Raw genomic sequence first — 24,181 nt, 5'->3', positions numbered from 1 at the left:
CGTTCCACCAACGGAAAATAAAATAATTTCCGAAAATGCAACTGCTGCTCATTCACGACAAACGGTGAATCTCTTGTTGTTCGCTGCGAGTGTTCTCCAAGGGTACGAGTGGTACCCACATTATTCGCACTCCTCTGAAGCCTGCAGTTGGGATTCCACCTTGGCGGTTTATAACCGCACGACAGATGGAGCACAACCGTGTTTGTGTTTTCGCATTTCATATTTTTTTTTCTCAGCTGGGATTGGTTTTGCACATGAGTATTATACATCAGTGTTTGTTTAAGCAAGAAAACTGTGGTCCGGTTTAGACCTTATGGGTCCCCATCGGATGAACAGAGTCAGGCTTCTTAAATAAATACTGCTGGGTTGCCAGGTGTTATTGGTAAAAAAACACTCCACCTAAACGACGGTGCAAACATCAATATTGCAGACAAACTTAACGTGCGTTGTTGAGAACCGAGGACTGCACAAAAGTACAGCGCAATGCAGCCCTGTGACCCTGCAGCCTGGTGTGCCCATCCAAGCACTATCCAGGCTCAACACTTGCTTAGCTTCCTAGATGGCACAAGATTGGGTGCATTCCGGCTGATTTTGACGAAAGGCCGGTGGAAGTTCAACGGCTTTAAACCACCGCAGTTCAGGCGTGTGTGTGGGCCAGCTCGTGCTCGAGTCTAATTCTCGTCTTCTCCCACGCGCTCGCGCACCACGTGGGGCTCGCGCGCTGGCGGACGCGGGGGCTCTAAAGCCGCGTCGCCTTCTCCTGTCGCGGGAGAAGACGCAGCACGACCCACGGCCCCGGCACGCGGCACGCCTCTCCACCACGCGCCGCAGCATCCAGCCAAAGTCCCGGCCTCTGGGTACGCAGCCACACGCTCACCGGGGCCGCCCTCGGCTCTACAATGAAAGAGGGGCTCTGCGGTGGCGTGATGATAACTACCTCGCCTGGTAATGCAGCAGGCTCGTGGGTTCGATCCCGACCCCTGGTGGCCGTATATTTGGAGGTTGAATGTCCATCTCCACGTGGTCACGTGGATTTTTATTGGGGTCCTCTGGTTTTTCCCTCCACATTTAGAATCAACGTCACGCGCTCAGAGTATTCGGCTGCTATACATTTCCACGTGATAAGCCACTTGGTTGGGCTATCATTTGTGGCCAGGTCGCTTCTGAAAAAGAGCTGCATAGCTCAGTGGGCCTTACCTGGTAAAATAAAAAATATTTGTATCGTTTAGTTTATAGGGAATGGTTGAGGTCTTCCTCGCTGCTGATGTGTGCCTCATGGAACCATTGATAGAGGCACTATGCAAATGTGAACTAAGCTGTAAAATCTTGTGGCCCCAAAACCTCAAGAGGCCCTGGATTCATGAAAAAGAACACAAGGGTGCATCAAATACCAGGCCAAATTCCAAAGCTAATAAACAAAAACAATTAATTAACATGAAAAAGCCAGTTTAATCTCGAATCTCATCTGCCATCCTTCTAACATATTCTAAATTGAAAGGAGGGCTTCCCTAAAATTATTTCTCCCGTGAGCCCCCAGTGGGCTAGCACCACCACCACCACCACCACTGAATAACGGGCATATGCCTCATGACACCGCAGATGGAGGGTCTTCATCTTCAACACGAGATGGAAGAGTAGGGATATCCGCACTTAATCACTTGGCGTAGTCTTCATTGCGTGCTGTGCTAAGCTCCATCTTAATGCTGCGTGCAATGACACAGTCGTCTGAGACTGAACGTGCCAACAGTTCCATCTGCACTCACGAGAACTTGAAGCGGATATATGTCTGTATTGTGAGCAAAGTGGAAATGGCTCCGGAGTTTTAACTCGGTGCTGTTGATCTCAAGCTAGCAGTCATGAAACAGTAAACACTGCATCTCCAGAAAACGAGGCATGGTGGGTATCGTGCAGCGGCATCCCTGCACAGTCTCACGTGCTCTGAAGCGTCTTAAACGAAGCATTGTGGAGTTTAATCACCGTTTAGGCACTAGAGGATGCTGCCGCCTGTGCAATGGTTCGCACGCTGGACTTTAAATTTTGATTCTAGATTTGAAGCTTTCGTGACTGCAAGGATTCATATTCTTAGGTTTTTTCGGTAAAGTCACGTAGGTAAAAACATTTAATTAATAAAAGTTAAATAAAAATAAAATAAAAATCACGACGTTTCGGAGGCAACACAAGCTTCCGTCTTCAGGTGGAACCGTCACAGCACGATAGCTGTATCAAGTGGCTACAGCTATCGTGCTGTGACGGTTCCACCTGAAGACGGAAGCTTGTGTTGCCTCCGAAACGTCGTGATTTTTATTCTATTTAAATTTTACTTTTATTAATATTAATTTTTTACCTACGTGACTTTACCGAAAAAACCTAAGAATATTTAAATTTAGAGGTTGCCTGCGTTACGGTTGAAACAATGAACGAGTTTATTTAATCTCTGCCACCTCTGCCCATACAGCAGTATAAATGGGCACATTGCAGTCGATCGGCAGGCCGCGTACGGTGGCGTAAGAAGTATCAGTACTCCCACCTCTTCCAACATGTCTGGGCAGCATGGAAGAGTAGGCCAAATACCCTTTACCCTCTCTCTCGAGCTCGCCCTGGCAGAGGCCCTTATCGCCAGCAGCAGCAGCGGCGCAAGCAGGCAAATGCGGGGCTGCACATTTACCGTTGCCCTTTAGGCATCAGAACTATTGTGCTTTCTCTGTGCCAGCAGAGCAGAAGCGGTCTGTGACGTTTACAGAGGAGGCGGGAGCTTCGGCCGTGGCCCCAGGAGACGGTGGAGGGGACGACGCCGCCGCCGCACCACCACCGGCCCTACCGCCGGGCGAGGAAGCGACGGCGGCCGCAGCCGAGGCGGCCCCCAAGCCACCGTACCCGCCCGGCGAGGTGCCACGCCGGGCGCCACCGCAGGGCGGCGGCAGGAGCTCCAGCCTGGCCGAGGTCACCGTCACCGTCACCGACCTCTCCACGCTGGAGCACGACGAGCTCTCGGAGCAGGTACCGCACGAGGGGTTTTTGTTGTTCGCTCAGTCCCGTCGTGGTGGCGGTGGCGGCGGCGGCGCACGGTGGCGAGATGTTAACTACCTCGCTTGGTATTCGGAAGGCCGTGGATTCGATGCCGACCGCCAACGGCTGTATATTTCGAGTTTGCACGTTTCTCTCTCTCGTGGATTTTCCCCGGGTCCTCCGGTTTTACCCTCCGCATTTTGAAACACGCGTTTAGGGTATTCGGCTGCTATCAATTTCCACATGATAAGACACTTTGTTGAGTTATCATTTGTGGCCAGGTCGCTTCTGAAAAAGAGCTACATAGCTCAGTGGGCCCTTGCCTGATAAAATAATTTATAGTTTAAAGTTTAGTTTATTAAATGAGTGTGCGTGGATTGCGGCAGGGATGTGACATTCGGCGCGGCGCAAGCTTTTGCATTCTGTGAGCGAGTTATTTTCAACAATCGTGAGCCCGTTGAAACTACGTCGAGTAACTTACAAACGAGATTATTTAAGTATTTGGAGATAGAAAAAAAATCACATTTGCACTGCCAAATGTGGTCCAAGTTCTGCAGTTTTAATGCCACGATTTAATGATGCAGTGACTTGGTTGTGTTTGTCATGCCCGCTTTAAACTTGACATATTGTGGGAGGTCGCTCATTCTCCTCTGCTGACCGTGGTCTACAAAACAAATACGCCCATTGTTTCCGTACACTCTCTTGAGATGTGGTCGCATATAGACGCTACATTAAACCCGCGTTGTTTCCTATCGTATAAACCAGACCCGGGCCAAAATAATACTAAACACACGACGACATGGGCAACACTCTCTCACTTGCCAGTTCTCCCCAGTCACGGTAGTAACCTCTGCTCGTCCTAGCAGATGGATCTGGCGGCCGAGATGGAGGAGGAGTTTAACCGGGGCTTGCTGGCCTATGGGCTGGCGCGTCACCGGGGGCTCTTCGACTCCAGAGGGAGCCTCGGGGCCGGTGGCGGCGGCGACGATGAGGATGGCCGCAGAGGCCCGGTCGAGACGACGTGCCTCCTCCCGCCGTCCCTGCTCGCCACCCCGACCACGCCGGAGAAGGGCGGCGGCCCCCCTCCTGCGAGCTCCTCTTTCCTGGCGCCACCGCCACCTTGCCGGGAGCTGATGGTGGAAGCCGAAGAGACTGACCTGGACCTGCACGAATCGCACGTCTAGCCGTGCCCCACGTGGCGATTTCTCACGCAGAGGGCGCACGCTAGCTACCTCGGAGTCCTGTGTGGCGTAGCGCGGTTCGCACGGGCCCCTGCGCAAGAAATGAAATGGGGCCTCCTGGTCCAACGTCCCCCGTCTCTTCATGGCCTGACACCTGGCCTTTCATCCCATCCAGTGGGACCCCGACGCAGTTGCACCGCCTGCACACTTGACAGCCACGCCACTCTTCCTAACGCAGGAATCCATTTTCGCCGTTTAGTTATATAAGCATTACTCTCTCTCTCTCTGATAATCACGGATGTCCATTTTTTTGCGACATTGCAGAAGAAGCTGGCCAATGAATGCATTAAATTATCGACTGGGGAATTGTAGCCTGTGGCGATGGCACACGTGTCATTAATGCCAACCCAAGTTATGCTTCAGAATAGACCCGCATTTATCCCATCATGGAGAGTGTCTTATAATGTTCTTGCAATTGTCATTTGTTTTATTCCACGGAATTATGTGAAAAGTGCTATACCAAAAAAAAGTCATACGTTGCTCATCCATTCCTATATTTATGTTAGACAGGTTTGTGCTCATTTATTGGGTTATTTATTCCATATTACTTAATTGAGAACACGGGTTGTTCAATCACGGTGTCCTTTGCTTTCTTGTGGAGTTCACAACTCTACTTCAACCAGGGTGTTAAGTCTCATTGTCTATTCACGCAGAGTGTAACAGGTGTGACAGATTGAAAGAAAAGCAGTCGATAATTACACGTGAATAGCGAATGAATAAGTAATAGAAGTGGGTCACGGCTGTAAAAATAGTTGTTACACATTTATAAGACATTTATAAATAATTGAAATCTTTACTTGGGTCATTTCAAATGAAGGTTCCCCACGTATCATTGCCAAAGTGGGGGAACACGTGTCCTCATAGCAGGAGCAAAGTGTGCAGATGCAAAACATTTGGATATCGTGACGATACCTGTACAGATAAGGCCATCCCACAAAAAGGCAAGGTAATATTACAATGCTTAATGGAGAGGCATTAAACAGGGTCATTTGGGATTGTACTAAATGTTCTCTCGTTACATCATCGTTTAACCCACGCACTTGTATACTTTACTAATGGGTCACAGATGTATGGCAATATATACGGTGTGTGTCCGACTGTTCATTGTGTGTGTGTGTAGATCCAGTAGACAATATTAGAACGGTGTGAGCCTGCAAACAGCTGCTGCCAGTAAAAATAATTTGCCCGATTCCAGGCTTACTGCTCATGCAAAAAGATATCTCTTGTACAATCCCCGCAAATAGCATGTGATATTGCTAAGAGTGAGTCAACTTACTGGCAGCAGCTCTATATAATAGGTTGCCTTGGTGCCAGGATCTCCTACTGGTAGTAGTGTCTGCCGTGTGTGTGTGTCACGTTCTTGTAATGCTGCTACTGGTATTGAATGTGCCGAGTTGCATATCTGTGAGCGTGCATTCTGGGATTGTGCTGCGATCCGCTGATGTTCGAATAGTGTTAACGTTCCTCCTAAACGTATCTGCTTGCAGTATTCTGTCCTTTCTGTGACTGTTCTCGTGATCGTGTCGTTTGTTTCGAGAGTCACCGATGTAGTTTGTGCAAAATGTCTTTAGCCATATTTCATAGGCAATACGAGGAACACACTTCCTGACACATAATGTGTGATTTACGTGCGCTGATTCGTCATCGGAATAAAAAGTAGAAACCCGTGTGGTGGTTGACTTTAGCCACCACGCCTGAAAGCCAGCTCACGGCGACGTTTGCGTTGTGATGGAACGGTGCATTCGGTTGAACGTAGTTGATGTCTTTTGTTCCACTGAGTCCATGTGTGATGTTTGTGGTCTAAACTTGGGATCTCACAAGCCAGTGAGGTGTGCGTGGAGGAGGTCCAAACTCATCATTCTATCATCCCCCGCCACGAACACTGGAATTCTCTAAAAGTGCGGCGCCTCTCGAGGTCACACGAGGTCTCGTGCTGGTGCAGGAGCACGTTTGGATCATTCCATTTAACGTGGGATGGGGGGTGGCACATGCCAGCAGACCATCTCCTTGCGCGAAACCCATGCTGTTGTGCCCATGCTATGTGCCATTCACGACGCGTTTTAACCACGTACCAAAGCTGCCTTACTTGTTTGCGTTGCATTCAGTTAAGTGGTCACCCAAACATGTTGCGCGATCATGTGCCAAATGGAATGAGGACATTTGTAGGTATGGGGGAGATAAGGGGCTTCCCCCCCCCCACCCCTCCTTATCACCCCTGCGTCACGTAGAACGCTCTCGAGTCGTGCATCCCACGACTGTGAAGCCACACTCTTCCTTGCCATAGGAATGAGCAGGCATGCGTTGGTCACGTGTATTTTGGAGTGTGCCATTTTATGCAGGGGTGAGTGAATGTAGCGAATCAAGTGAGCGCGACTGGGATAAGGAGGGCCTGTGAAATTGTACCGGTTTATGCCACGATGTTTTTTTTTGCTACATTAGCCTTCATGAGCTCGTTTTACTGTCCGAATCTGCATCTCTTTAATGTGCGCCCGTATGTGTGTTACTTTATGTAATTCTGGATGAGCAGTAAAATGTAATGGATATACCGTAATGTCTAATAATGAAATCACTGTATATTATGTACGCACAATAAAACATATATGCCGTCCACAAGAGTATGTACGTTATTAATAACATAACCCACTGAGGCAGAATTAATACATTTGTTTAGTTCCAATACGGAATGCCCAATGCACCGCGGAATTATTTGTCGTTGGAAGCCATGCGTACATTGGATCTTCCAAAGAGGAATGTGTCCTCTCTCCAGCTAATGCATTATTTCTCTTTCCCGAGGCGGTCTAGTAACGTGATAGATGGCCCAGCCCATCCCTATTAATTAAATCGGGGGCCTGAACTAATGCGACCGTGAAAGTAATATGCACGCTATTTATTTAAATGAGTGTAATTCGAATGTCTTGTTTTGGGAAAGTTTTACGAGCGGTCGGGACTTGGGGATGTTCATGTTGACGTTGGGACGCTTTTTTGACCCGGTGGCTTTTTTTGTTGGTGTTGCGAATCTCACGAATCGAGGCCATGGAGGAAGTAACCAAACACCTTATGGGAGGGTGGCGCCTCTTCATTTTGCAGTCAAGTTGACGTAACTTGTGCCCACTTGCTTAGTTAAAGCCCCGGCATCCCAAAGTATTTGTGAAAATCTGGGATTTTGTTTCGGTTTTCTAACGTTTCTGGCCTCCGCTCGACTCATTAATATGGGGCAAAAGGAGTGGGGCTTTCCGAATAGTGGGGTTTGGTTGGCAGAGGAATGAGGCGGTGCATGCGAGCGGTAGCTGGGGCCAATGTCAGAAAGAGCAAGGCCGCTCTACTGGAGGGGATAGGGATTCATACTCTTAGTTTTTTCGGTAAAGTCACAAAAACTAAGAGTATGAATCCTTGCAGTCACGAAAACTTCAAATCTAGAAGGGATAGTGATTCTGTGGGTGTGGCGATGTTCAAAGTGGGCACGGTTGACCGAGAAAGGTGCTGCCAGTTCACCCTACATCCCGGTAGAGCCTCGCAGATACACGCAAGCCTTACGCTCGCATTGACATGCATCCTGTGTATCTTGTCACCCATTGTCAACAACCGCTAATGTACTATCCAAGCTCTTTGGTTTTTTCGGTAAAGTCACGTAGTTAGAAATAAATTAAAATTAAACAAATCACGACGTTTCGATCGCAACACAAGCGGTCGTCATCAGGCCTGATGCCGACCGATTGTGTATGGATTCCTTCAGTCACGAAAGCTTCAAATCAAGATTGTACTATCCAAGGTTTGCTAAATTAGTCCTATATCCACGTTTTCAAGAGGCTGTGTGCACTAACAACACATTTCCTTTTGTCAATCCACTGCTGGATGAGGGTCTCCCCATGTCACATTGGTCATGGCAGTTTATTGACCATACTTCACCACCCTGATCAGTGTGAGTTAATGAAAATGGGTGGCCCAGGACTGATTCAGCTGTCGCTTGGCTGCTGATGTGAGCCATGACCTGAATGGCCAGGTAAAGAGCACAGTACACTCACCTTTGCTTATCTACGTGGACAGTGAAGTGTGTAAGCAAAGAGATATTTGGTCGGGATATAATGACGCATCAATTAATCAGGCAATCTTGATTGGAAGCTTTCGTGACTGCAGGAATCAGGTAATATTGATTCTAGAGCTCATGATACGTGCGTGGAATTGCGTGTGTGAGAATGCTTTAATCCGGATTGTTTTCTTAATCTGGCTTTATGTGGGTGATGCGTGGCCTTCTGGCATGAATCGCATCACGGCACAGGGCGGCCTCTGACGCGACCACGTGCCGTCGGTGCCCTGATGAGAAAAGCAATCGAGTGGAACGAACACGACAGAGATCATGAGGATTATCTGGTGGCTGTAACCACTTTCGTGGTAATTTACACAAACATCGATTCACAAACATAACCAGTTTTACCAACATTAACCCGAGTTAGGCGTGTCCTCTGCACCCTCTGTGTTTATTTTGTACATACAATGCGCTTGAACTAATGATTACTATAATGCCAAATGTAAGCACCTGTCTTTATATCCACGTAATGTACAATATATTGTAGTATGTCGGCCTATTGGCCTTCCAGGCATGTGTTAGCGGTATTTGTTTAAACACCCCAAGCTATGGATCGGGTCCTCCCTTCTGGGGCTCATCAACAGAGTCTCAACAGATCGTGTTTACCAGATGTTTGTTGGTAAGTGCTCTCTCTCTACGTGGAGCGGTGCTGTGTGGGGAGCGGTGGTGTAGTGGTTAGTGCGCTGCGCTACAAACAAATGCGACCCTAGTTCGATTGCCACTCACGGCCAACACCAGTAACGAATATTTGTACCGGTCCTGGGGCCCTTCCCCTAGCTCGGCTCAGCCTCAAATGAGTACCTGGTGCGGTGTGTAAACATCGCCACTGGTAGGCAAAGGCGGTCGGTCGGGCGTGGTGGTGTTGGCCACCCACCACCTCGTGTGCCGGTCCGCCCTTCACAGGTGCGCGCTAACAGAATTTGCCCAATAGGCTGATGGAATACAATTTTTTATCTCATATTTACGCGGCTTGGTGACAGAAACAGATTTATTTCATGTATGACCGAGTGCTCAACTCTAACATTCGGTGAGGTTTCAATAATAATTGTATCTCAAGGAGGAACCCTTCTTCGAGAGAGACAATTTTTTTGGGGAAACTATTAATCGATTTTGCATTATTTTTCTTAAAGTTAGTAGGATCACTGAAGCAGTAGCAGCAACAATTCTTCTTATTATTATTTTTTTCCCATTACATGGCCTGTGGTGTCGTAGTGTGAGTCTTTTAACTCAATTCCATTCCATAAATTGTCAATAATAATCACAATACAAAAAAACACATTTGTAACTTTAAAGTGAGGCAGCGCTAACGGGCGCACATAACTCACCCCACAAGACGCCAAACGGAACAAAAAAATTAAAATGCATTTCGCTGTTTACATTTCTCAAAGGGGACTTTATCATGGGCGAGTAAGCTGGCATCTCTCGCGCGCTGGAACAGCACAAATTAAGCGTCGTAGGCACCCACGAGTGGCGGCTCAGCGAGGGCTTCTCGTAGGCGGCTACCCAGCATTACGGCGAGTTAATATTTCATATAATTGAATTAAGTGGAGAATGTTGCCAATTGTACGCGCCTGTTGTTGAATGAGCACTAGCGCGTTGTAGTTATACTGGTAGGAACCTCCTGGTTACACCAGCCCACAGGGGATTATTGTGTCCGTTGTGCAGGGAGGGGCTGGGTGGGGAGGTAGCGGCTGGGTGGGGAGGGGAGGGTGGGGAGGTGCTGGGTGGGGAGAGTGGGGCTGGGTGGGGAGGGGAGGGTGGGTAGGGTCTGGGTGGGGAGGGTGGGGAGGGGCTGGGTGGGGGTGGGAGGGGTGGGGCTGGGTGGGGAGGGGCTGGGTGGGGGTGGGAGGGGTGGGGCTGGGTGGGGAGGGGCTGGTCACCCCGTGGTGCCCTTATAAAACTCAACGTTTAACCTACTCACGCCGGCTTGTGCCCGCCCTCACAGTCGGGCATATTTGCGGAATACACCACGCCGCCGTTGATCCTGGCCATTGACCGAGCAAACCAACGTTCCTACCAGCTCCCTCCGCAAGAATGTGTTACTCGTGTTATAAAAGTGCACGCTTGCCGCACCTCCGAGTAACACAGTTGGCTACGTACGGTGAGAAAGAAGTCCAACATACATACAACGTATTTCACGATATATGGGGAAGTGTAGTTAATGTGTAGGCGACTGTAGGCGTCAATTAATATTGCAAAGTGACACTCAGGGCAAGGTGTTTTAGTTTTACAGACTGTATTAAATTGTTTTCAAAGAACGAGGTTTACACCGGTTTTCCTAACACTTTGACAACTATAAGGGACTGCTTCATGTAAAAAAAGGGTTCAATCTGTATTTTAACATCGGGTAATTTCACCAGCAATAGCCTGCAGTTTAACTCAGTACGTGTCACTTGAGTGCAGTGCCGATAACAAGATATTGTAATATACACGTGTGTTGTCCGTCAGGACTTCGCGTACAGCCCGTACACGTGGAGGTTGATAATCATCAGTCAGCCGTGGGCGTTTAAGCTTTATCTGTGTGAAGGATTTAAACACAGGGACACACAGTGTATGATCGCAGCAGCAGCAGCAGCAGCAGCAGCAGCGTCCCTTTGGGTTTGAATTTGAGACCCCACAAGTCGCTTTACTCATCCGTGTGCTTCACGGAAAGTTAAGGTGTGATGAAGCAATTGCTCTTCAGTTTGGAATGGAGGATGTATCACGTCCATTTGTTCTTTTTTCAAGAGCGTAGACATCGTCATGCAGTTCTTATTTGGGAACGGCTATGGCAGTGCTTCTTAACCTTTACTGCAGCCTTTGCACCCCTTTGGTTCTCAATCGTAAAAAAAAAGTACGTTAATAAATACATAACTGTCAACCCCTTATCAAAGTTCATCCTACAAAGTCCCATCACAAGGGAGAAACACAAACAAATAGACACACACTTTTTTGCCCGTATTGAAACGGCTATACGCCGTATGGACCTGAAAACTCAATTTCCTTCTACAAGAATACGGGTAAAATGTATGGGTTGACAGGTATGTAAATACATCGGTTTGATGAAACAAAGTAGTTGAGCTTACATGCCCTTGCTTAATTTGTCTTTTCGATTATTTACCTTCGAAAAAAGCTGGCCCCTTGGGGGTATATGCACCCCAGGTTTAGAACCATTGGGCTCGGGTTTGATCTTCAGTGAGTGCTGTCCGGGTACTGAACTCTGAAAAAAAATATTTCTTCGCCCCTCCGATGCTGTTGGTGGGCGATGGGGGGAGGGGACTTGAAATGAAACCCTTGGATCACCCAAACTGGTTCAGCAAGTGACGATTCATGATACTGTCATACACACATGCCGTGGCTTATTGTTTGCTTGTATGTTGTTTGTTGTTGTTGTAAACATTCGGTCAACGGTTTGTAAGATTGCACACGGAATGCTTAAATAAGCCCTATCTCGAAACACCACGTATCTGCGCAACCACTCAATACAAGGGGTTATGTTTTTTTGTTTGTTGCTGAGCAATATATAACAATATTTTTGTAGTGTCAAACAAAACTTGCATCCGATGAATACTCATAGCGGCACTTCGGTGTCAAAGGCGACCTCTCCATCCTTGTTTTGTTCAATGTAAACGGTCGTTGGCAGCAACGAGAGGACACGTCTTCATTCATCAACAACATTTGTAGCACGCGCACATTTAACTTTCAAGGGACGGATGCGCGCAATAATACATTCTAGAACGACAGACGTCTTCGGATTCTCGGACACATCACAGCCCGCACCTGATTGCGTGCGCGTGTGCGCCTCATACGAAATGCGAATAGGGAGAGGTGCCAAGGCGATACAGCTGCAAGCAATTGGCAAGCTCGTTACGTAAGGCGCGCAGCTGCCCGCGATTCTCTGCAGAGGGCATCGCTGCCGCAGATGATCAAGAGCGCTCTCCGTGGTGCTGAATACGGGGCCCGTGTAATGATAGCAGGCCGTGTTGTAGTACTGCGCACTTACCACCACGGCTACTACCTCCGCCGCTCGCGAACGCGGGCGAATGAATCACCCGGCTAACGACCTACGCACGGCATCGCACGTAGAATATCAACAAGCACAATTGAAATAGAAGAACTGCGCACGTACAGGCGCGCATGCAAACAGATAGGCGCGCAAAGAAAGGCTGCGCCCTATGAGGACACACTCAACAACAACAACAACAAACACCCTCGGACGATTGGGTCGAACGTTGTGGCGCTATGCCGTAAGAATTCCCATTGCTGCATAAGTGACCACGTAGGGAACAGGGAGGCGCTCTCGCTCTCTCCCCCCCTCTCCACCCCTTCCCTCCACCCCCTCCCTACACCCCCTCCCCATCTCTCTCGCTCGCTTGTCATCACGTATGTAGCATGCAGAGCCGGCAGCGGAGCCAGCGAGCCACAGCCGAGCTCTTTTTTAATGAGATACGGCGAGGCAGGGAGCGAGGGGGCTGTGGCTGGAGACCCGGATTCGGCGCTGCGGATGGCTGCTGTCCTTAAGCGGGCAGCAAAATGAAGGGGAGAGGAAGCGAGGCAGAGTTGTAACCTTTTTTGCGACTCAGCCCCGGGGATCCTTGCGCTCGCTTGTGCGTCTGTGTTTCGTTTTATTTTTTTATCCTCCCCCCCCCACCGACGGGACCTAGGAGAGCCTAAAGGAAGGGGCAAGAAGGAGGAGCGAAGGAGAAAGATGTCCTCGGCTAAGGATGCGGGCGGAGGAGCGCAGCATGCCCAGTACGTAGGGCCTTACAGACTGGAGAAGACGTTGGGGAAGGGACAGACAGGTTGGTGTGCTCCAGTCTCTTTCTGTTCGCACGCACAAACACACGCGGCGGCGGCGGGCGGGCGGGCGGCGCGCTGCCTAACGTGACACGGGGGGGGGGGAGGTTGGAGACGCCGGGAGACGCCGGGAGACGCGGGGAGACGCCGGGTGGGAGACGCCGGGAGACTCCGGGAGACGCGGGGCGGGAAACGCCGGGAGACTCCGGGAGACGCGGGGCTACCTTCCTGCCGCACGGCTTGCGTGGTGGTGCCGCCGCAGTTTGCTCGTGTAGTGCAGCCCCGTCATCTGCAGCACGGCGTATCGCAACTTGAGTCGCAGCGTGTGAACGCTTCGGTCTGCGTTGCCGAAACGCGACGGAGTCGAGCTTACATGACGATGTATTATCCAGCGGTAAATATCAGCAGGCATGACACAGCATTTGTTAATACGCACAAAGACTGCCTAACACAAGGAGGAATATCGGCTCTTCAATTTGGCTAGGTCACGCACTGTGTGTGTATGGTTGCGTGTGTGTGTGTGTTTTTACGAATGCCGCTGTCGGTTCGTGATGGTGGTGGCTTGTATGCAAATGAAAAGTGCGGCGAAATCTCATTGAGGTTACGTGCAGTACGCGTGCGGCGCTACAGCCCTGCGTGCCCCTGTGCAGCCTTCGAATGCAGTCTCCATAACACCTGCACACGTGTGCAGCACGACTACTACGGACGGTCAGCCCGTCTACATTCAAACAACCCATTGAACATGTTGTGATGGAGCTGTGTGTGTGTGTGTGTGCGCGCGTGGTCGAGCAGTGGTTATGGAACAACGCTTCGAATTCGGCCACCTGAGTTCGATTCCCGGCCATAGTTAACGTCGGTGGCAGGTGATATCTGTATCGGTCCTGGCTCCCCGAGACCTAGACCGGGCGTGGTGCCGGTTTCACCATTCCCATGTGCGCTGTGCCGGCCTTAAGAGGTGCTGCCTAACAGAACATGCCCCTGACGGTCTGTTAAAGGCTGTACGGGAGGTGTTCGTCTTTGTACGTGTATTAGTGTAGCGGTTAGCGCGCTGCGCTACGAACCCAGCGACCCGAGTTCGATTCCGGCCCCACGGCAAACGCAAGTGACGATTATTGGAACCGTTCCTGGGCCTCACCTAGTGTGATGTGTAAACATCGCCACTATAGAGACAAAGGCGGCCGGGCGTGGTGCTGGTCACCCACCCTCTCGTGTGCCGTGCCGGCCTTCGTAGGCGCTCGCTAACCGCATTCGCGCAAACAGTGCAGTAAATGCCATGCTGGGGATCTTTGTCTTTGTATGTTTGACGACCGTTTTCGGTGCTCACGAACAGCGCTTGCCCCCAACAGCCCATATAGGCGATACTGGGATCTTTGTCATTGTATGTGTGTGTGTGCACATGCATGTGTGCGGATGTGTGTGTAGTTGCATAGAGCTCAGGCACTGATTCAGTTTTGAGTTAGCAGGGCGGAGGATGAAGGGGATTGTCAAGGGATGGGGTGAAAAAGAAATCCCCGCTTCCCATCTGCTGCGTCTCCAGGGTTGATGGCAGGGGGTGGAGAGGCAGTGGGGGGTGGTGGGGTAACCGATGATGGTGGCAATGGAGGGCAGCAGCTAGCAGTAGCAGCAAGGTTTTATTCCTTTTTCATCTAAAACCTGACTGCTGCTGCTGCTACATTTTGAGAAATTTCCACACCACCCCACCACACATATAAATGTACACGCGGCTGGTTCAGCACAGCAGTAACTTTTGTTTTGCCAAGGGCACGAATTAAGGAAGAAAAAACCTCAATGGTCGTGGTAGAAATCCAGAATGGGGCTCCTAATTTACTTAGCAATGAAAAGGGTGGCATCTCATGGCTTCTATCGACCAGGTTATGCACATTTAACCGCTCTTCTGAGAAAAATAACATAAAATACCATGCAGAAGCCGGTGTGTTTTCAGCGTGGGTTTTTGCCAAAAGGAATATCATGTATCCGTTTATGTCGACGATTGCTTTATGCGCAGTCGTGTTTAATCAATATTTATTGCAATACAGTAATACGTATTCTTTGGCTTGTGAGTGAAAAGGTCGTTTGGTTTGGCAGTCTGGCTGAAAGCTTATGAGCCGTACATATTTTTCCTATGACTTTTATTGCGGGCAACATTAACATTAGCCTTTTAAATTGTGTTTAGAGGCCGTGTTGTGACGATGTGGAAATTAAACCGTTCATTGGAAGGCAGATCGTGTCATGTTACTTTGCAACAAAATCAATATAAATAAAATGTAACAAATTCAATTTCACTCAAGAGGTTTTGGGCACTGTGTTTCGCCGATGAGGATTCCCTGCCAACACGGTGAAAATATAAAGACTCTGGAATGATTGCACGTTACGTTTATTACTTTGGAGTTGATAATACCAATGGCAGTTTTAATCGTCTTGGAATTGTGTCTTGTCGTAACGACACGTGGCCTCTGCTGCTCGACGTGGTGTTTCTTGTTTTACGGTCGGGCTCATGCGGATGTGAACAAAGATCTGCAGGAGTCGGGATTTGCATTTTAATTTTTGTCGTACAAGCCTCGCGAACCTTGTGCATTTTCAATTTCCACTAACAGCCAGCGAATCCCTTGCGTTGTATAGTGGTGCAACAACTACCATGTTAAATTACCTGCCTCATTGTTCCATTTTACGGGAGTACATGGCTGGCTGACCCATGCCATTTAAATCTAATCTAAACCAATGTAATTGTTTTTATTATCCCCCCCCCCCTCTTAAATAGTTATTATTCTACACTGTAATATCTAATTGGAAAAAATGTGATGAATATATTTGTTTTCCTTTCTGCTCATCCAAGAGTGTATTTCTGAAGGCAAATAATATTGACATTTTCAGACCAACAGCCCTCACAACAGTCACACGCACAATCCCAACAAGCAGTCCGTCTCCGTCAATGTGGGTTAATTTGGTGGTGCTCGGCTTGGCTTCACTTGCCTGCTGAACAAGAAGGCTCTCAGCAGTGCCGCGGTAGGGAAGCCGACAGCGCGTTATGAACCAACCGTGCACCTCGCCCTCGCCATCTGCCTCTATTGTGTGGGGGCACTGATGGTGGGGGTGGCGGTGGGGGTGGCGGTGGAGGGGAGGGCGGTGGAGGGGGTGGGGGGAGGAGTGTAATCGCCGTCCAGCAAGGAAAGGGTCGACGTTGTCACCTGCGCGGCGTGAGTCGTTCCGTGGCTCTCGGAACGCCGGGGAGGTGCCGTGGTGCGCGGAAGGATGGGGACAGGGCCACCGGGTTACGGGAAGTCAATGATGGTCATAGATTTAGAGTAATGGAACGGCGGCCCCACCGACTATCTTCACCACACTGCATTATTTATGGACGAGGGTTCGACGCGCTCTTCGGTAAACCACTCCCTCGTATTCTTATTCTTCTTCTCCGTCCTCTCCTTGACGCTTTAAGGCGATTGGGAACGGCGTGATTTAGAAGGTGGGAGGCTATTGTACTGCTTTATTTGAGTGCTGCTGCTGCTGAGCTGATAAATTACAAATCAAAACGTTTAATTTGAAAGTGGCGGGTGTGTTCTGCGGGTGAGGTGGGGGAAAGGCGGAGTGGAGCTGCGCTCAACAGAAGACGTCTTGTCCCATTAATTTGCGCGACAAATGTAACAGAAATCGAACATTTTGATGTTAGATCGACAGCTAGATAGCCCAGGCTTTAATGGATTGAAATCCCAACAACCATCCAATAATGCTGCGCAGTATATATTTTTTATCACACTGTGCCGTCTGCTGCGAAAGTGGAAGCCAAAACAAGAGCCTGACACTGTTGCCAGAAATCTTATAAAATTGTAAATAAATGGCATGCGAGTAAATTTGTTTGGCAAGCCAGAGACCTCTGCACAATGACTGCTGGCGATCCACATGATCCCCCCCCCTCCGACCCCCCATCGCCCCGATATGCTGGTGCGTACCTCGAGACTCGCAGGGAATTGAAAGGTGCGGCATAAACGTGATCGACGAGAATGACGTCGATTACGGGAGGGCTATTATCCACGCTTCACGAGCCGGTGCGCGCTGGGGATCCCGGCAACTTAATAAGAGGCGTCTTCCCTGGCAAAAAGCAACGAGGAAGCGAGAGCCGTCGCTGGAAATGCCGTGCCCATCGTCCGCGGCGAGCGCGAATTCAACGGCGCTGTAACCCCAACAGCGCCTCCGGCCGCGACGCCCTGAGCCTGAGCATGAACCGAGTGCTTCGATCGCTTCACAGGGTGTGGGGGGGGACCCGTCAAAGGGGCACGGTGTTGGGGAAGGGGGTTTCGGGGTGACCGCCGTGCCTGTGTTTCTGCCCATGGACCCCGAACACGGGGAGGGAATTCCTCGGAGGCCATTTGGTTCTGCTCCGGTTGGGAGGGCCTCGTTTGCGATGTTGTTTTGCGAGGCCGGGGCGTACCCTTGGGGCCGGCGTGGCCAGCGTGCTTGACCGTACTAGTGGGGAGCCATCTCGGGTAGATGACCTTGCAAGCTGCTGCCTCCTTCTGTCCAGGTTTTGTGCTGCTGCTGCTTCTTGCTGATTTATTTGTTTAGTTTGTTGGTTCGGTGAGGCCGGAGAGTTGGTAACGGCAGCTGTAGTGCTTTGCACGCTTGCCTCTGAAAGGTTCAGCAAGTTCTCCTTATATCCGACCAACCTCTGTCCCTGACAATGCTCTTTGGAGATAAATAATGAGGCCCGGCTCACCCATTTGCTAATGTCTTTGGGTGTAAAGAAAAAAAGTGACTAGTCTCACAAAAGGAGGGGGGAGAGGGGGGAGCATTTGTGGGTGAGTATGACAGCTAAATTTGGAAAATTACCCACGCAACAAAAGAGCGTCTCTCGATGAATGCTCCTTGCAGATAAAGGTCTCTGTGCCAAGCAGGAATAGATGTGTGGGGGAGGGTGAGAGGACGGGCTCCGGGGAGAAGCACGCTGCGATGCGCTCCGCGCCGAGCACAATGCAACGCAACACAATTTGGGTTTTTTTTGTCGCCCAAACAGACAAAAGTGTCTGCCGAGCGTTTGGAGCAAGAAGCTGTAAATACCAAAGTAACAATGGCCCGTGTACGTTGGACATCCAGCATCGGTAGGCAGGCAGGCAGGCAGAGCGAATGGGGAGCTGCTTAATCATGGTAAAATTTAAATAGATGTGCTGTGGGTGTGCTGGCAGCGGTGTAAAGCTTGTGTTATAATCATTAATTTCAACGTGTTGGTCAAGTGTGCGCTTCGTGTTTACAATCGCCCGATCGCTTTATTTTTAACACCGGTTCCCTCGTACATCCACACGCAATGTAATATGAGCGAGGCCTTGGTATAACGACTATGGATTTTACAATATAATAACGGGAACGTTTTTTTTGTTTTAATTAAAACTAGGGCAGTGTATATTTCATGTTGTCGATATTTACGTTCGTGCGTATCTGCGCTACGTTTCAAGGGGGGGGGGGTTAGCTCACAATGAAGCTGCTTGTATGCTTTTGCTCAATTATCACCAAAAATTGCACCGCAAACGCGGAAATGTAAACACGGTTTGTTGTGTCGCTGTTGCCGCTGTGTTGTTAGGCAAGAGCGGATGTGTTTCCCAGTAATGAATGTCACAGCAAAAAAATTGCAGATAAGGAGGCAGTGAGAGACCTCCAGCTTCCAGCAGCTCTGCAGCTTGAGGGTCCCGCTTTTTAATTCACTTCTTTAAAAAAAAAATGTTGCTATCGGCTTTGGTCTTAGTGTAATCCTAATATCAGTGTGACTCTCCACCTAGCTGTCGAGCACCGGGGCTCATAATCAATCGTCTCATCCTTCTGCGCCACCTCCTGCTGCTCGTGACATTTCTTTCGTTCACGCTGGCATGTCGTGATCATCAAGTGATCGTGCTCGGATGAAAGGATGAGAGGGGGGCGGGAGGACAAAAGCTCGGCCTTGTTAAACAAGGGAGGGCAGTTACATTTGCATGCCTCTGCAATTGACATGACTTGGTCTGGAAGGTGGAGGGGGGTGTGGGGGTAAAACAAGGAGGCGGGGCGTGAGAAGGGGGAGGGGGTAAACAAGGAGGGGGGTGGGTGTAATAAGGGGGGGGGGGGTACAAAGGGGGGTGAGGTGGTGAGGGGGCCGAGTCTCGTTTGCGGAGAGGCTAGCCCCATCGACTGGTGAACGCGGGGCTCGTACTCGATGAGCGCTTGGCTGCCACGCACCGCTGCCGTGGCTGTAAAATGTCAGCGGGCTCCAGCGGCCCTGCGATGAATCACCGCGTGGGCCACGTGATGTGCTGAGCTTTGTTGATTATCGCGCCCGGGCAGCAGGAAGAGGATATTTTTTTTTTGAAAGGGGAAAAAAAAGAGGAGAGAGAAAAGAAATCTCGGCTGACGTGAATAAATAGATTCGGGATATAATCCATCATTCATGCCCAAATGAGCTGGGTTTTCTCACTTTTCCTTGTGCTCTGTAGATTCCCCCCCCCCTCCACCCCCCCCCCCCCCAGAAAAAAACATATGTTGGTTCCGAGGACTTTTTAAGATCACCTTGGGCTCAGTGGGAGTTAGGAAATTTGAATTTGACTTTGAAAAACAGTGTCGTCAAGGGGGTAACTGTTTACAAACGGTGCGTGTGATGCGCACGCGGGCACAGCAGTCTTCGTCAGGACTTAATGCATCTTTCATATTCTAATCCGGCGACGGTTGCCTATTGCAGAGATATGTCGTATATGAATGACAGATTAATGTATGTCACTACGGTGAAACCGACCGAGGGATTAGGATTAAAGCTTTCGCTTTTAAAACCCTTTCAACATTTCCCTTTTATCAATGTAAATGGCATTGCGCTACGTATTGCACGCCTCCTTGAAGTAGCTGTCCTGCTCACCTGCATGATACTGGACCTTTTGCAACACGATTTTTCAGACCCTTTTTTGTATGCCTTACTCTTGAAATTGAAATTGCACTCGTACTGTGTTGATTTGCGCTACGTCCAAAATTGAGCAAATATTCAACCCACGTTTACCTACATTTCAGTGTGTTCGGTTTGACATTGCTTAACATTTCAGCTTGACGTGTGTGTGTATTTATACATGTTTATCCTATACAAACAATATCACAATTCCATTTCGGACTTATTTGGTTTCAATTAGTTTACCGTAACGGGATGCTTTTGGCTGCAGGTGGTATTTTATAGTCTAGTTTATAAATAACAATAATTTCAAATGGATTAAAAGCCTTAAAGTGAGAGGTATACTGAATTCAGCGTTGCCTTTCAGCACCAAACGTGGCAGTGCTGCTGATTTGCCTCAAGCCATTGTCAGTTACATTGGAGAATTATAATGACAGTTTGGTAAAATGGAATCCTAAAAAGACTGCAAGATCTCGTAGGACTTGTGCAGTTAAAGTTTTTTTTTTTTACAAATGGAATGTTACTATTAATAGCTGCAAGCGAGGTTGACGTAATTTGTCAGCTGAATCGTGGAATATTTAATCAATTTAAGGGCCTGCTTCTTTTGAGTTGGCCAGGTCACTCAGAGGTCGTAGTACTGAGCTGAAACCACTGAAATCCTGTGTTTGAATCTATCCAGCTCCTTGTGATTAAACTGGGTGATCAAATGCACCAAATAAATAGTCTCAGGGTGAGTTTAACACGCTGGCTTTCGCGACCAATATCATCCATAAGAGTTTTTTTTGGGTTAGATCGTGTAAATCCAACCCCCCCCACTCCCTCAACGTCGCGCAAGACTGCAGAAGCGTGGTCACCGCATCTACGCCTCTATATAAGGAACGAAACAGGTGGACTTCTCCACAAATTTGGCTGTCGCCTGATGAAGCTAGTTGTAATTATTGGCGAAACGTCACACTCAGATTGTAAATGTTGTGGCTTGGCTCTCCAACACACCGGTTAGTGCTGTACTAGTATATTACACTATACACTATAAACTATACTACTATACACTACACTATACACTACACTATACTACTATACACTAGTGCTGTACTAGTGACGAATTGGCCACGTTCTGTTTACTTGACAACCCTTACTAGTTGGCTGTGTCGGGTGGTGGCGGGTTTTAACGACACATTTATATATTTACGCGATCTCACCCAAAAAAAGCTCTATTATGGAGTCTCAGTATGGCAACCAATGACTACACACACACAAAAGCACATCACATTAAACTTGCTGCTACACTTAATATGGCAAAACATATTGGTTCGACTGTCACGCAACGAACATTACAACTCCGTGGCGAGGGTGGAAGGGAAAGTGCTGTCCCCTCTGGCGTGGGACGGAGGTCACTTGGTGGAATCCCAGAGGTGACTCTGGGATAGCCACTTTTGTGTGCCGTTCTCTAACACTAAGCGTTGCAATGCGCTGGAAGAGATCCAAATGAACACACAGTCATGATGCTAATAGCACAGTTGGGGTAAATTTTAAAGAAAAAAAAAACTACGATCCAAAATGTTTTTATTGCTATTGGATGCTCGAAAACTCAAGTGTGTGTGTGCTTTTTTTATGATGGAGCTGAAGATCCCATCCATTAAGCAGTTGGCTTGCCCACGAAGCTATTTATCCAAGCTTGTACTGGCTTGGACCTGCAATAACAAAAGGAAAATTAAACGGAAGGGATGAAAACCCCCAAATTCATACATTGTCCATCTGTCGCATACATTCGGAGGCCATCCTATTTGTTTCAGCTGCCACATGTGGCCAATCACCTGACAATTCCAGCCCTAAGGGTCAGGAGTCCTGGCTTTCATTTTTCCATTGGGGTACTCCATCGGCATCTGGGTGGTAACACGTAAAAAGGGATATACATTTTTTTGTTGTTGTTGCAATGTTAGGCCATGGGAGAAAAGGTCTTGGTGTGCCCAGAAGTTGCTCTGCCAGTTAATGATGTTGGAGCTGCCTCGGGAAGTCTGGAAGAGAATGTGAGGGAGCAAGCATAACTTTTGGCAAGGCTCTCTGGGTGCCTACGGCTGATTGATTGGAGGACTTCATCCAACTGTGCACCACCTCCTGCTTTAAAGAGTGAATGTGTTGGAGGCTACAGCGTCCTCCGGAGCCCAGCTGTTAAGATCAATCTCATCGGCTGAGCAAGGTTAATTATCCGTACAATGGTGCGATGTAGGAAAGGTGGCACGGCGATTTGTCCCGACATTATTACAATCCTGAGCTATCCTTTGAACGCTTTCTTTTTCGTGTTTTTAGTATTAACAAAAGGAAACAACAAGCTTGTTTCTCAGGGGTTATTCCCTGCATACATAATTACCTTAAATGTTCTGTTGCAGCGGATGGGCTTGTCTGATTTTTATACTTTGTGTTCTGTAATTGAGAGGAGGCTTTCAGTTCAATTAGAGCATTTGTTCCAGCTGTTATTTCGGTAAAAAAACCCGTGTAATATATTTTATCAGAATTCTTAGGGAGCTGTGTTAATGTGCAATTAAGTGGTGATTTCGCTAGCAAGCAGAACACTGTAAATTTAAGAACATTATCATCTTTCTCGTGAGAAGTTTTTTTGGGTTTAAATTCGTAGAAACCAATAAAACTAGGGGGTGGGGGTGACACACTTGGTAACAAGGCCGTAGCCATGGAGTCAACATTGGGGGGACATAATCTTCCAGTGTCTGGGGGTCCCAACCCAGAAAAACATCAACATTTTAAAACGAATTTCCTGCCTAAAATAGAAAAAAATGCACTAACGCATGGTATGGACTTTTTTTTTGTTTACAATAATGTCTAATAGTGTTTTGTATTACATTGCTCTGTTTTTACTTTTTTTTTACCATTTCTTGTTTCATTGTATGTAATGGCAGAGATTAGGGATGAATGAAGTACAACCATAACCACAATCATATCAACAGAAATCTATGCATTGATTTATATGAAGACAAGTCCAGATATTGTGGCCAAGGTTTAGCAAAATGTTGTTTTTATTTACATAGCATAGCAATTTTTTTGCAATATATTGGGGGAGCATATTTGAATATTGGGGGGGGGGGATGTGTCCCCCCCAATATATATTATAATTACGGCCTTGCTTGGTAGTATGTTGCGTATTTATGCCATTGTGTTATGAACCCTATGACCTGAATTAGATTCCCATTCAAGGCCTTCCTCCACGGTAAGCGAAATCAGAACCGGGCTGGGATACCCGTTCGCAAACCTGGACTCAGCCTGCGTGGTGACATATGCTCACAGATAAACCTGTGAGAGACGCGGCGTGGGGAGTGTTTCACCCAGCACTGTTTTTGACAATTGGCTGTGCATTATATTATTTTTATTACAGCAAAAGGCTGAATATAAGCACATCCCTTGGGAGCAAGGCCAAGAGCATTTATACACAGTTTATCTGAAGTGTCCTTGTATCTGAAATTCCCCACCAGTGTACTGTAAGTGTGCATTGTTTATGTCATACTGTGTTGATATCAGGTGTGTCAATATCCAGCTGGTACTGTCTTGAAGCTTTCGTGACTGCAAGGATTAATACTCTTAGTTCTTTCGGTAAAATCACGTAGATAAAAAATGAAATTAATAAAAAATGAAATAAAAATTTATAAAAAATATTTTTTTATTAATTTTAATTTCATTTTTTACCTACGTGACTTTACCAAAAGAACTAGGAGTATGGTACTATCTTATTATTTGTATCGTAAAAGATTTGTCTCGGCCGACAAAGTTCAACTCGAGATGCCCGGGCATTAAGCAAATGACGCACATCAGTTTTAGCAAGGGAAGTCCTCCCTGTCATTGGACCACCTGCAAGAAAAACATTTCCAACACACAACAAGTCGAAGCCTTGATGAGGGCGACGACGCATTGTCACATTAAAACATTGATATATTATCTGCCATTTACAGATGGACAGGCTGCTCAAATTTTTTTTTAATGGGGGGAAAAAAAACATCTTGTACCGTTGTGTTGCTGCCTTTGCCATACATATGTATGGCCGCTGAAGAAGCGGTGAAGGGTGCTAAAGTGGCTAATGATGTTTCGTGTTCAACGATAATGGTGCCGTTGAAATTAAAACGCTCGCTTTTGATATCCGTAGACTTCTTCTCATTTTCGGCGACACGTAAATAGAAGTGTGGG

The 24,181-nt window shown here is 48.1% G+C and overlaps 2 protein-coding genes across 12 annotated transcripts in view; both read left to right on the top strand.

Moving 5' to 3' along the window:
* The window catches only part of UNC80 (unc-80 subunit of NALCN channel complex), a 122,307-nt gene extending 115,429 nt beyond the window's left edge, over positions 1-6,878 (top strand). For 6 of the 10 annotated variants that reach the window (XM_078859126.1, XM_078859130.1, XM_078859132.1 and 3 more), the window contains 3 exons: positions 746-857; positions 2,711-2,997; positions 3,870-6,878. In XM_078859126.1, coding sequence (XP_078715252.1) covers positions 746-857; positions 2,711-2,997; positions 3,870-4,190 — 720 coding nt within the window. In that variant the 3' untranslated portion in view covers positions 4,191-6,878. The remainder of the gene's footprint in view (positions 1-745; positions 858-2,710; positions 2,998-3,869) is intronic. The other 4 variants (XM_078859124.1, XM_078859128.1, XM_078859125.1 and 1 more) reach the window with 3 other exon arrangements.
* A 5,809-nt stretch (positions 6,879-12,687) lies between these two features.
* The window catches only part of LOC144933875 (serine/threonine-protein kinase BRSK2-like), a 189,543-nt gene continuing 178,049 nt past the window's right edge, over positions 12,688-24,181 (top strand). For both annotated transcript variants that reach the window (XM_078859140.1, XM_078859139.1), the window contains exon 1: positions 12,688-13,112. In XM_078859140.1, the coding sequence (XP_078715266.1) occupies positions 13,019-13,112 (94 nt within the window). In that variant the 5' untranslated portion in view covers positions 12,688-13,018. The remainder of the gene's footprint in view (positions 13,113-24,181) is intronic.

This window comes from Lampetra fluviatilis, chromosome 8, assembly GCF_964198595.1.
Source record: "Lampetra fluviatilis chromosome 8, kcLamFluv1.1, whole genome shotgun sequence".
NCBI lineage: Eukaryota > Metazoa > Chordata > Hyperoartia > Petromyzontiformes > Petromyzontidae > Lampetra > Lampetra fluviatilis.
This window is presented reverse-complemented; position numbering and strand designations above follow the sequence as displayed.